Below are 14036 nucleotides of genomic sequence, written 5' to 3' on the forward strand. Positions count from 1 at the left end.
AGTACGACAAAAATGGAAGATAGCAGTAGGTACGTAATTTGGTAAGTTTTCTGTCTGTATAAACAGGGATTATAGTCAAGGATACCTTTTTATTATGATTAAATAGTACAGGGCAGTGTGGAGTTACTAGGAAGGTCAAAGCTTAGAACTGATAAAGGATGCATCATCTGAAAGAAAAAGACACGTCTAACAAAAATAGGCCATCACAGACTAAAGTAAAAAAAGAATTTGGTATCTCATTAAGGAAAATCAGATCGCTATTTATGCACCTTCCCATTTCTGACAAAGTAACAGCAATTTTTAAAGGTGTGGCTGAACATTAGACAAGCATACTTAAATACATTTCCAACAGTTCAGTACAAATCAGATCTTGTTTGAAGCTATTTTTGTCTCTAGCTCAGTGGATGCTTATTTAAGTAAGGATCAGCTAGGCTGTCACATTGTTCCTGGAATGCACAAGTGTGAATTATATTTAAAACTGCCCATTTTTCCAGGCAGATTTTTGTGCATGAAGTCTAGATGCTAACGAATATTCAAGCTAGCTTTAAGAAAGTGCAATAACAAAGTGTTTTGTAATCTCAGTGGCAAAGAAAACGCACATTTTTAATATAGTTTTTATTCTACCCATATACAGCTTGCCAGCACACAGCACAACACTGCTGAACAGCAGTACAACTTACTGCATTTTTAGATGGCTAGAGAGAAAAGGAATTATGTAACAAAAGGGAATAGTGCAACAGTTTTAGGGTTGACAGATTTCCACTTTCCACCCACCCCCAACATATAAAGCAAATAGAACGATGTTAATTCTAGAATTTTTGGTTGCAATGCTGCTAGATTTATATAAACATAAGTTATAAAAAGTACAGGGCATAGAAACAGTTTACAAATAAGTTAAATTTCAATTATTTCAGTATTCACATTAGAAAAATATACATTTTATAAGAGTCAGTCTTTTCCAGAAGAAAGCATATACAGTTTTCTAATTTATGGCTCCAATTCACTTTGCGAGAGCAAAATATCTTCACTTTGGCCATCTGCTTCCATTGCCAGTAGTGCTTCCACGGTTTCCAAAGGTATCCCCTCAGGTGTGCGAATGTGCATTGTAGTACCATTGGAATCAGTTACAATAACGATACCTTCTGCCTGAGACAAAACAGTATCTGGATGAGACAGGATAAGCCCATCTGAAGTCTGAATAAAAATCTGTTCATGTCCCTGAGACAAAAAATCATGGCTCTCATCAGTAATCTCAAAGGCTACAGTTTCATCTACAGTAACTGTATTCTCCAGCTCATGTTGTTCCTCTGTCCCACAAGAAAATTCATTCGTGTTTTCATGGTTCACATGAGCCGACGGGGATGCTTCCTGGACAGGGTTCTGGTGCAACTCAGTCTGGGCACTGTGTGGGTAGTTTATTGGCACAATGTTTGTTGAAAAAACTTTTTCAAGTTCCTGCATCTCATCAGTCATATCAGCGTTATGAAGCTGTTCAGAATGTTCTTTAATTGCAAAATTATGGTTTTCTTCTTGCAGTTTCTGATATTTTTGATTGTGACCATTTTCTTCACTTGTTGGTAAGTTAGCGCTCTGAGTGCCCATTGCGTTCTCCGACGCAGAGTTGCAAAGTTCAGGAGCTGACAGTCCACCTGCTGTGTTCTCGCTCACAAAGTGCGCTTGAACTAATTCAGGTGAGCCATCTGCTTCAACAGGCAATACAACTTCAGTATGTAGCAGAGATGCATCACCTGCCATATCTGGTCCCTGTATGTTCACAGGTTGGGAATACTCTATCCTCATTCTCACAGTCTGGGAGAAGGTACCTGAATTTTCAGCATCGATTCTAACTCCTGAATCAGCAAGTGAATTATGTTCCTCTGCTGTCGGTAATGTACTTCCAGTTGTGCAGCAAGTGATATGCCCATCTTCTGAAAGCAGGATCTCTCCATTTAATGGATTAAAACCTGAAAAGGTGAAAGAAATGTCATTTTGTTGGGCAATCTAATATCGCATGTCCAAAAAATTACTTTTCAGCAATAATTTTGGAGGAAAAGCTAGACTACTTCCCTCCTTTCTTCCCCCCAAATTAGCAAACCTGAAGCACCTTACAAGAGTTTCACAGCACTTCCCACTGAGAAAGCCGGTATAAAAATACTTCAGAAATTTTTGGATACTGAAATATTATTGAATATTTCCATGCCAACGGACTTTACATTAGAAGCAGCATTTTTCTGTTAATCCTGAAAACAACCTGGGCTGAAAGTCAAACTCAATTTTTTCCATCTGCATACAGCCAGTAACATTAAAAGATAAAGAATATACCAGGCACAAAGTTGTCAGCTGCTCATCCCCATTACCATTAGTAAATTGACAGAAGCATTTAAACTTGATAAAATTTCTGTTAATAATCAAGCTCATCCGGGACTCGGATGTGTCATCAAGGTACTACATATCTAATTAGCTGTGCTAACAGCCCCAAGAGCACTTTCGTCCTGTGACAGAAAAGGTAAAAAACACTAGAAATCTAGTGTGTTTCACCAGTTATTTGACCTGAACCAAAAGCCAGGTCACAAACCCAGTAGGTAGTTGAACAATAACTACTAAGCTGCAGTAGCATGAGCTGTCAGTTTTTATTATTGAAGATTAAAAGGAACAAGTAGGTTGTTGGGTTTTTTTGTTATGAAAGATATCGCTGCACAACAAAGGAGCCTAATGCTGCAGAAGGGACCATTTTTAACTTTTTGTACTGTAGACTAGCAAAAGCCCTACTAGCAGTTGCAAAGTGAAACAAAATTTTAAAAACTCATAGCCCAGAAGAAAATCATAATGCAACAAGAAATGAGCATGATCATGCACAGAGCCTTTTAGAGAAAGAGAAATAAAATAAGGGGGGAAACAAAAACACAACCATTGACAGGAAGACATGCAAAGGGCAAAAGCAAAGCAGCTTACAGCACCACCAAAAAAAGATATTTACAAAGCAAGAGGACAGTACTGATACACACTATTACTAGAGATGGTAAAGGTTGGAATCTTTCACAACAGTGATCATAACGCCTCTGAATTACTGCAACACTTTCACGTAAAAGACCAGTGGAGTTTTGGGAGATTACAGGTGGGGACCCATCTCACTTTCCTTTCTAATCCACTGTTACCCTGCCAATCTGAGGGGCAGGGGGAATAAAGACAAAGGAGGGATAAAAAGAAAGGCAACCACCCAAAGACTGTGGTGAAAAATGGCACCTCAATTCCAATCTTCAGGTCCAGCATCTCCTCTGGGGTACAGGACAGCCTGCACCAGCTCTCCCCTTCCCCCAGGATCCACAAAGCTCTGATGATTCTGCTATTGCAGCCTGCTAGGGCAAAGAGGAAGGACACGCACACTGCTTCCTCCTCCTCTGCTCTCCCACTGCTGACACAAAGGTCGTGCACCATCTCCGCTATAAGGGATAGGGTGGACAGGAAGGATTCAGGAAGCACACAGTAGAGGACAGGACTGTAGTAGTATCAATAACTGGATTATCATGCATTCAGAATTGAGCTACTGTGGTCTATATCATCCATAACTTTCCCCGCCCCTATGAGGCCTTTCCAGTTAAACAGCTGCTTTTGAAGGACTTGGGAAGCAAGTTAAGAAATTAAACCTTAAGACAAAAACCACAGTAGCTTGAAGAACAAAGAGATTTGTTCAGCTCCTCCACGAACAGAACAGAATTGGAAAATATGAAGAGGTTACCATCTTTTTCAAACAGTGCACACAAATTCCCACTCTTTTCTTTCACTTCATCTTGACTGGCATAAGCATTATTCACATTCTCCATTATGTCTTCTAACTTGGTCCTTTTGGCTGATGGCAACAGCTCCTCCCCTGAGCTCTGTCAATACAAGAGATAATTAACTGGCTGCCACTGTAACAGCTGACAATATTGGAAAATATCACAAACTAACTGTGGGCACTTCATGGCAATGAATCGATACTCTCCCTGAAAACAGGATTTTACACTAAAGGTCTTCCCTAAAAGGTAAGGATTCAAACACAGCCCTCACACTTCGCCAAAATGCCACTGATTACTTTTGATATTTGGTTGAAACAATCTGCCTTTGCCTCAACATCAAAGCCTCTCTTTGAGCCTTTCTGATTAGCTGTATGGCATGAAACCTGCTATAAGCTCTCTCTTCAACTTCAGTAAAGGGCTGTGAACAGCCTGCCCAGCACTGTTTGGTTAATGAAGAAAGACTGATCAGCTCTTTAAATTTAACCACAGGCAGAAAATGGAAAAGCACTAGTCTGTTTATCCACCACCAGAAACAACTCCGGATTAAACAAAAAGTAGAACAGTTAAGGGGACGGACCACAGAGATGTGATTTTCAAGAAGAGGAAATATAGCTCCCTGCTACAGCTGTAAACAGACTAAATCTGGTCAACTGACTTGTTAGAAAGAAAGGAACTGTTTTCATGCACCTTTACCTACCACCGATTAGCAGAGCAACCACTTCTCCAACATCTGAGCCTGCTGTAGCTTAGCCCATTTACTCCAACACAAGTTATTAGAATCCAGGGATCCTTCTCACTGTGGGGCCCCCACTTACTAGCGTCTCAACAAGATTATTTCTTCCTTGTATCATGACATTACCTGTAAGCCTTTCAGATTCTGTCCTGAATGCTACCAAGTGTCTTCCCAAAGTACATCTTTAGCCAGCTAGTTCATATGCTCTGCTATGATACCCCGATAGAGAGTACTTCTTTAAGTATTTCCAAACACCATGAAAGCCTTACTTTAACACGAGTCAGATAATACTAGTTAGATTTTGTAAGGAATAATTATCTGTTTTAACAAGTTTTAATTTGTCTTAGTTTCATTTTTACTTTTCACAAAGGTATTCCATACCTCAGCTAACCGTTTTTGTCCCAGTATCTCCACAGGCACTTGCTCACTAACCATTTTAATTATACATTGTGAACAAGAGTCTACACCTTGCGTCTTTCGTTCTCCAGTGAGTATTTCTGTAATTCCTAGTGATTCAGCAACCTTTAAAAACAGTTATAGGAAAAAAAGTAAAAGTTAGCCTCTCCAATCTGAATACATAAATGCCGAAATACTGATTTTTCTTAAAACTGAACTAGAACTACACGGGGTCTAGTCTAATAACCAATCATTACAGCTCAATGAAGTATTTAGACTCCCATGTTTTCTACTAGCCTCCATATTAATAGAACACGACCTTCATGTGAAGGTGAATATTAACAGGCAAACTCAAAAGAATTTTGAGTACAATGGTTATATATAGAATCCAGAGACAGTTACTAAGAGCAGAGTTTAATAAAGAAAACTGTCGAGGCTCTCCACTATGTAAAAAACATTTAAGTCTTCCTGTTTAAGAGTACCTCTTAGTAGTTAAGGATTTCCCCCGCCCATTTCATTCCTGTGCTTCATCCTTATGTAGGTGTGCTACCATACAACTTCTCCAGGCTGGGTTGGGTTTTGTTTGTTTGTTTGTTTGGGGGTTTGGTTTGGTTTTTTTTGGTTTTGTGGGTTTTTTTGGTTTGGGGTTTTGTTGTTTTTTTTTTTTTTAATATGAGAGCATAATTCTATATTAAGGCGGCACATTAACACTGAAGAGAAGCAAGAAAGAGGTTTGGGGCTGCCAGAATCCCTTTAATTTGTGCAACTTTGTTTCTCCAAAGAGAAACATCAGTGTTAATTACAAAATAGCCAGATGAGCACAGTAATTCTAGAAAGTTTTTTAGTGCGTACAGTGAACATCACGATTTATTCTGAAAAATAGATATTAGCCACTGCTAACAGTCCATACAGGACTTCATTTTTTAAACTAGGATAATTATAAGAACCAAAATCTTATCTCCACCATCCCTACTCTGAGTTTTCCAGTATGCTCCCCTCTCATAGTAGTTGCAAGTTCAGTGCTGATGTACCTTAATGACCACATCATTTAGAAATTTTGGTGGAGATAGTATACAAAATAGTGTTTTCACTACTGGAAACAGAGAAGGGAAAACCAAAAATATGTTATGTACAAAGAGCTGTTTTATTCTAAGCAAGGGGAACATAGATCGATAAGGATCCATAAGGATAAACAGATCCACATTAAAAACAAAACAAAACAAAAAAAACCCAAAAAAACCCAGAAAACCAAACCTACATTGTCTTTCTAGATACAGCTGCATATACGGTAAATCTGAAGAGTCACTGAAATAATAGTTTGCAGTTTTATTAATGTAACCTTTCATATTTGTTAGTACGACGGTGAACTGCATAGATGCATTCAGTTTGTCCTCATTTTGCAATGAAACCACCTATCCCTTTAAATCAAGGCTGCTCATTTTAAATATAGACCCCTCCTTTCTAATCAAACATCAAGATGTACTTTTATTAGCAGTTAATGCTAAATACACCTTGCAGTAACATGCAGCTTCATACTACCCTAGATACGCAAGACAGATATCAGCGCTGCTAGAGGGTTTTTTTTTTTGTATTTCTAGCTGTATCTACTGCTATAAGGTAGAATTGTATTTTTATGGATTTATTTTTCTCTTCGGTTAGTTGCTGGGACTTTTTACAATAATGTCTATTTTTGCTCACCAAAACCCATGTTTTCTTCAAATAACTTTACGAGGATGACAAAGCTTATCAGAGAAAAATAAAAACGCAAAGCATCTAAAATAAATAAAACAAAATAACAACAACAAAAAAATCACAGTTCCAAATAGAGTGCTTTATTACCTTAGCATCTTTTATTTCAACAGGCTGTTGGCCACTCAGCAAATCAGAATTACTGAGGTGATCGTAAGCCATTTTCTTTACCATATTATGCAAGTCTTCGAATTCCCTATACACATCTGGGAAGTAAGCTTTGGCTGGATACCCTTTTTCAACCTAGAAATAAAAGGGGAAAAAAGGGTTTGTTTCCCCCTCCCTATATTGTAAAAAAGATGAAATCTGTCCGTTTGTTTTGTTCAACATTTTAAAATAGAAATATTCAAGTCAAAATATTATGGAATATTCAAAAATGCCACTGAACCAGGTAGCAAAAAGCAAGGCTTTCAATCAAGAGACCTACCAGAGTTTTGCCTGTGTAAGACTGAAGTGATGTGTAGAACATCTACATTCTGCACAATTCTAACTTAGGAAATTCAGATACATCTCTAAAGGAATCTTTTTATATATACTAATGGAAGTCTCCCTAAAATAATTTAACATTTTTACATAAAAAAAACTCACCTTCATCAACAGAAATTCATATACTGTAACAAGCTTTGTAAGACGTGGGAGAGCCAGCTCCATTAAGTCTTCATTATCACATTGTTGTATCAGCTGTCAAAAGCCAGAATGAGTTTATTAGGGCAGAGTAGCCTACAGAGGTTATGCATCCCACATTCAGAACATAAAATACCACTACTTTTTTTGAAAGATACACTATATATTTAAGCAGCTTTGAGAATAGATGCAAACATACCAAACAAGGTAAGTTAGAAAACCTCAAAACAGTTACTACCCATATACAGACAAAACTCAGTCCCACAAATGTTGCCAACTCATAGAAAGAAGAGCAACATCAGTAGATTTAGTAGCCATAAAGGATCTTTCACAACACACAGGAGACAAACAAAACATAGTGTTAGTTGCATGAATTTTAATCCCCATTCTATCCTCCCCCAAGAGCTTCTTTGTGGTTGGTTATATTTTTTTGTCTTTTTCTTTTTTGATGTTGCCCAACTTCAGTTGGGTTTCTTTTTACTGTGTTGGAGGAGATACATACTACTAGCTAGTAACTTTCCTGCTCCAGAAAAAGGATAGCGAGAAGATATCTACACATCAAAAGTCCCTTTCCAGACTGAGTTCCCATTTTCCCTTTGTCCAGTGTTCTGCTAGAAGTATTTTTTCCTTAAAGACAACTTAATGTTTTCTTCTTAGAAGACGTCTTAGGCTTTCATCTTGTCAGTACACAAGGATGTAAAAAAATCAGTCTTTTTGAAAATGATTCCTTGGAAATAAGTGATCCAAAAAATAATAAAAAAAAAAGGGCAAGGGGGAAGATACTTGTGAAGTAATTGCAGAAGAGAACCATACCTCTTTTAACCTAGCTTTTCTTCTGAATACATTGTGTTCTGCTGACACACTACTAAGTGACTTTGAAGGGGACTGACCAGGTCTGCTAAGCCTTCCAGAACACCTAGATCTTCCACCCATCCTTGGTCGACCACGTCTCTTTGGTCGTCTGGGTCTTCCAGGTCCTTTTGGTGTTATGGGTCCCCGGTGTCCTGAACTGGTTTCGTTTTGTTGTTCTGCCAACAAGTGTCTGCTTTCTGCAGACTTACAAGTCTTAATTAAAAGAAAGAGAAAACTACTTATTCACCATTTTAAACAATGTTTTGAGAAAGACAATTTTAGAATTAAGTTCTTCATCTATGCAAACAATAAATAGCACATTAAATAAATGCAAAGCTGGATACAAGCATAACTGCAAAGAAAGCTGTGGAATAAATCCAACACATTAGTAAGACTGCTACTTCTGCAACACATATACGCCATTATTTGCAAAGTTAGCATTTTTGATCCACAAAATGTCATACAAAACACAGAGATTAAGGGAATATAATTAAAGAGCTGTTTTATGTCAGTTAAATATGTTTAATATTTTTGAAGTAAAATATGTCCTCTTCAAATAAAGAGGTTGTAGAAATAAATCTTTATTAGCAGTAAAACACACCCAAAGAAAAGTTTGGGTTTCATTGTAACCACGTCAAAGCATGAAGACTTTATATGAAAGACAAAAACTCTGAACAGCCATGAATAGTGACAAGCCCGGTAACTAAAAATCAAAATATATTACCCAGTTTTCATGTTTCAAAATCCTTAGTCTTCCCTAAGAACACAGCTAAGAAGTGGCTCCTGTTATAAGACCACACAGCAAACTCGAAGTACATTTTGTATTGTTATCATTGTGATTTCAGTGCAAAATTTTTTTAGTGATCACAGCAGTAATTTCTTACTGAACACGTCTTGCCTTCCCTTCCAAGCTAGGATTTCTAAAAATGGCCCAGTATTTTTTAAAAGAGGAGTTTACAATAGTACTGAGGTATATCAGGCTTCTTTTCATAATCAGTACATTTTCATCCCAACATTCAGTAGCTCCCTACTATTCTAGTGATTAGGAAAGCTCTAAAAAGGGAAAATTTATGTCAGTTCTATCCAGGGATTAAATTACTAAATTAGTTCTAACTATGACATAGACTAGGTTGAGCATGGGGATCTTGATTGCTTTCCTGTCTGTATCAATGGGGCCGTTTTAATAATCCTGCTATTCTTTATAGAAAGCATTTACCTGACCAAAAACTGTAACAAATCAATGAGAGTGCAGGTTTGTAGAATCCGTATTTGCTAGTTAAAAGTAGCAGGTACAACAGCAATCTAGCAGTCAGTAGTAGTATTATGTATAAGACTGACTGAAATTTTTCTAAATTCCCATCATCCTGGGTAAAATAAGTGCTGCACAGGGAAGTAACAACTATATAATACAGAGAGCAGACTTCAGTATTCTACAATTCTCTTTTTCCAATGATAGAGGAGTGTAAAGGATGGGGGAGGTTTGTTTGCTGCATTGGCATCTTAAGCTGTAAATTTTCACATTTCTGAGAACAACTTCACATTTACAATTAAAAGTAATGTGACACTGCTACATCTAAGAGAGTATTTTTTCCTAGACAGCAGCTGTATTAGCTCTTGCTGCAAGGTATTAGAGTCATTTTAATATTAAAAAAGAGAAATTTTACTTTGAAGTGACCAGCTTAAAACACCACAGAAAAAAATTTGCAGCTAAAGTAGCTTCCAAACCAAAGAATCAAGTTTCACCAAAGTGTTTGGTTTGCAGGGGTAGCTAAGCCACACTTTCAAAACCTGCTCTAGGAAAAGCTGCGGTCCACTGTTGGATTCCAAATAAGCGTTAATCACAGAAAAATCTCTATTTCAGTAACAGAAATTGATAAAGCAAATGATGTCTTGCTGTCTATCATGCTAAAGGCTGTAACTGAACAGCATAGTATTCTTACCCGAATGCAGAGAAGAATGTTATTTACACAGACAAGGTTTTTTCAAGCCGAAAACTGTGTCAGAAAACCAGTAACAAATTAACACTCAGTGAATATTTTGTTTCACGTGTCTGTGCAAGAATACTGTTCCTGCAACATTGCAAGAGAGAGTAATTCGATTTTTAAAGCACTTCAATAGGAATTTTTTTTAATTTAGTATATCAGTGGATATTTCTGAGGAGTACAAGACTTCTACATTTTACTAATGACACACCCTACTGAACTGACATGCATTTAAATCCCTACCTTAAGTCTTTTCAAAAATACTTATACTGTTGTCAACAGGAACTCAGATGAATGAGTACAATATGCAGCCACCAAACTGCCATTCTACTTTCTACAGAACTGATAGCTTTTCTAAGTAACACACTTTACCTGTTCTCCAGCCTTCGAATTAACAGTTTCTTCCAGATTGGTAGCTAGTGCATTTTCATTATTTAAAGTGACAGCAATTGAATCCAAATGTGCTGGACTCATCGTTTCCTCTCTTATTCCACAGGCATTGTCCACAAATATACTTCCATTAGGCTTATTTAAAGGTATTTTTTGAGGTGAAGACTCCAGCTGCCCATGGCCTGGGTTAAGTTTATAATGTCTTGCTAATCCTCCTTTTCCTATATAGGATTTTTCACAAGTCTGACATTTAAACATTTTGGGTTTCAGATTATAATTTGAAGAACTGAATAATGCATCCTTTCCCTTCACCTTTCCTTCTTCATCATCTTCTATACTCAGCTCAGAATAGTCATCAGAATCAGACTGATGACCATCAGCCAAATCCTCCATTTTAATGAATTTATAATCTTTAGCTTTGTATTTGGGGGGGCGTGAAATCCGTCCAGAACGAGTTTTCACTTTCAAGGATTTTTTTAACTTGTCATCTTTTTGGTTTTTTTCAAGGCATGGTATCAGAGTATTTGCTGAACTGGCTGCAACCATGGTAATATTTGGAGACCTTGTAGCCGATACTGTGGCACATGTAGCTTTCTCTCCATTTAGCATCTTAGATGTGGGAATCTTGTTCACAGACACTGATCCAAGAGATGGTAAAGGTCTCTGCATAAGCAACTGAATTGGAGACTCGGAAGAACTATGCAGGAATAGCTGCTGCTGCTGTTCAGTTCCTGTAACAGGCTGTATCCTAATTATCTGGGGATTAATAATGCCAAGTCCTGGTATGCTAGAATTTCTACCAACCGACTGACTCAGCGTTATAGTTTTGGACTGGATTGGTGCCAATGATGGCATTGGCCTTTCAGTTTCCTTCATCTGTCCTGGCTGAACTTGGACACAAATGGCTTCCAGCTGCTTTTGTGGAAAAAAGGAAGAGTTGAGATTACACAAATACAGTATTTATAAATAAAGACAATACTTATCAAGATGATACTCACATGCCCTTAAAGCAAAGCATGAGGAAACCAATGCGCATCATTAGTTTTCCATTTTAACGCATCAAAGCTCAGATCTAACATCAAAGCACAGATTCCCTTCCTTCAAGCTACAGGCTTTCCTGCACATTTACTGACTGCTCTTCAACTAAAGCATGTAAAGTTTGCTCTCAGGCCATGTCACAGCTTTGTTCCCTGCTAGCAGGCCTGTTCTAGAATAGCAGAGTCAATGCCATCACCTAGGCAGATTCATAACCTTCAGCAAACCAAACGCAGGAGAACTATAGTCTGCCAAATGACACAGGCCAAATACCAGATCCAGGACATACCGTAGTAAGGGCTCAGTTCAAAAAAACTTTCTGATGCTGATTAAGAGGAGGCACGTGTTACTGTTCAGCTCCCTCATAGTCTCTCCTCCTCACCCAAATTTCTGCTACAGCTCGAACCAATCACTTGACAAGCCCTGCACCGCAAAACGTGGGCTGAAAGCCCAAGTACTGTCACCTTCTGTAAGAGGGACACGCATTATCTACCTCTGCATCACCACTTAACCACTATGAAACAGCTCTTCTAAGCTGTTTTAGCTGCACTTGTCGTCGGACCGAAATACTGACCACAGCTAGTATCTACGTTCAAACACGGATTTTTCTAATCCACGTTGAAAGTTGTGTCTTTCAGCTGCGAGACTCGAGTCTACACCCAAGGGCAGGTGTGAAAGCCAAAATAAAAAAATTAAAAAACCTTAAAACCCCCCCGGGACCTGCCCTCGGCGGTGGATTTCATCACCAAACGGGCGCCGCAGGCTCCCTCCCTCCCCAGCCCCCGCCCCGGTTACCTTCTGCGGGAGGAGCCGGGCGGCCGCCATGGATTTGCCCTGCTGCAGGGCGACCTGCTGGGCCACGCTCTGCAGCTGCTGGGCGGCGTTGTGCATGATGCTGGCCAGTGGCGGGGCGGCCCCGCAGGCCTGCGGCGGCAGCGGGCCAGCGTCCCGGGGCGGCAGGCACCCCCCGCCGCGGCAGGGCGGCGGCCCCGGGCAGGGCTCCAGCGGGGCGGCTGCCGGCGGCGGCGGCTTCTGCTGCTCCTGGGCCTTGCTCACTTGCTCGATGACCCGCTGGAGCTCCGCGGGGGCCAGCAGCGTGGCGGCGTGCCGAGGCGGCGGGGGCGGCGGCTCCGCCGGGCCCGGCCCCGGGCTCTCGGCGGCGGCCAGCAGCTGCTCCAGCAGCCGCCGCTGCTCCTCAGAGCTCAGCCCCGCGCCCTCCACCAGGCTCCCGTCCGCCTGCAGGTAGAGGACGGTGCCGGCCGCCGCCGCGCCGGCTTCCAGGGCGGCCAAGCTCTGCGCCAACTCCTCCGTCGCCTCCAGCAGCTCCGGGCCCTCCGCGGGGGGCGGCGGGCCGACGGGGCCCCCTGCGCCCCCGCCCTCCCCCTCCGCCGCCGGCCGGGCGGCCCTGCCCGCCGCCACGCTGAGGGGAGCCCCGCAGGCGGCGGCCGCCCCTCCGGGGGGCTCGTCTTCAGCGGGAGGAGGGGGCGGCGGCGCCTCGGTGCCCCCCTCCTCAGGAGCCGCCATCTTGGCAGGCGTCAGCGGGCGGGAGCCGCATCGGCCCCCCCCGGGGAGGTCTCGGAGGCGCGGGGCGAAGCGAGGGGCACCGGCGGCACGCGGGCCAATGGCGCCCCCGGCAGCGGCCTGCCGCGCCCCTGGGGCGGGGCCGCCCGGCACCGACGGCGGCCTCGCGGGGGCAAAAGCCTTCGGAGGTGCGGCGGGCGGGGCAGGGCGCGGTTCGCGCCCGGAGCGCGGGGCCGCGGGTGGGATCCACGAGTGATATCAACCGGCTGCAGGGAGTTAACGCGAGTTCGGCTTCCCTCTCTTAAGTATGCACTCCGCGACTCGTCACTCGCTCGGTGGGGTTTCGCACGCCCCCGGGGAGTAAAACCGACAAGCAGGCGGCAAGCGAGCGTGTACCACGCGTGAAGTGAAACCCTCATGGAAGAAAACGCGCCTGAAGGGGTGACCCGAGCACGCTGCAGGCCGGCCAGCACGGCAGCCGCCCTCGCCGAAATAGGAATCCACGCTCTGCCACGGTCGGCCCAGGCTCCATCAGCCGCGGGAGCGCGATGGAGCACGGTCAGTGCCGCAGCCGCGCTGGGTGACGGCCCCCGCGCTGAGCGCCCCGCGGCTGCGGCCTGGTGCAGAGGTAACGCGCGTGCCGCAGCAGGGCGGGGCGCGGCGGCGGGGAAGGCAGCGCACGGGACAAACTTAGTGTAGGGAAGAAAAAAATTACTCCTTGGCCCGTACGGGGATCGAACCCGCGACCTTGGCGTTATTAGCACCACGCTCTAACCAACTGAGCTAACCGGCCCGCCGACATGAGCCTTTCCGCTAGGGGTGGATAGGGCACGCCGGCCCTACCGCCCGGTCCCGGCGGCGGAGAGCGGGCGGGAGAGGCGGCAGGCGGAGCGCCGGCGCCGGGACCGCACAGGGGGGAACACGCGCTTCACTGATCAGCTCAACCAGAAAGCACTCGGCCTCGCCTATAGAGATGCA

General features: G+C 42.6%; 1 protein-coding gene and 1 non-coding gene across 4 annotated transcripts; both read right to left on the bottom strand.

Moving 5' to 3' along the window:
- Positions 1-596: 596 nt before the first annotated feature.
- On the bottom strand, positions 597-13153 carry ZNF839 (zinc finger protein 839). Of its 3 annotated transcripts, none has more exons than XM_075151049.1 (8): positions 12333-13153; positions 10485-11417; positions 8092-8343; positions 7243-7335; positions 6745-6897; positions 4891-5031; positions 3737-3875; positions 597-1964 (listed from the first exon to the last, which is right to left on the bottom strand). In XM_075151049.1, the coding sequence occupies exons 1-8, from the start codon at positions 13059-13061 to the stop codon at positions 988-990; spliced, it is 3417 nt and encodes a 1138-aa protein (XP_075007150.1). In that variant the 5' UTR covers positions 13062-13153; the 3' UTR covers positions 597-987. The 3 variants fall into 3 exon arrangements, with proteins under 3 accessions (XP_075007150.1, XP_075007149.1, XP_075007148.1); XM_075151048.1 differs by having other exon boundaries at positions 4942-5031; positions 12333-13145; XM_075151047.1 differs by having other exon boundaries at positions 10485-11414; positions 12333-13144.
- A 624-nt stretch (positions 13154-13777) lies between these two features.
- TRNAI-AAU (transfer RNA isoleucine (anticodon AAU)) lies at positions 13778-13851 on the bottom strand. The gene has a single exon. It is a non-coding gene; the product is annotated as a tRNA-Ile (tRNA).
- Positions 13852-14036: the final 185 nt, after the last annotated feature.

The sequence above is a fragment of the Calonectris borealis genome, chromosome 5 (genome assembly GCF_964195595.1).
Source record: "Calonectris borealis chromosome 5, bCalBor7.hap1.2, whole genome shotgun sequence".
Classification (NCBI taxonomy): domain Eukaryota; kingdom Metazoa; phylum Chordata; class Aves; order Procellariiformes; family Procellariidae; genus Calonectris; species Calonectris borealis.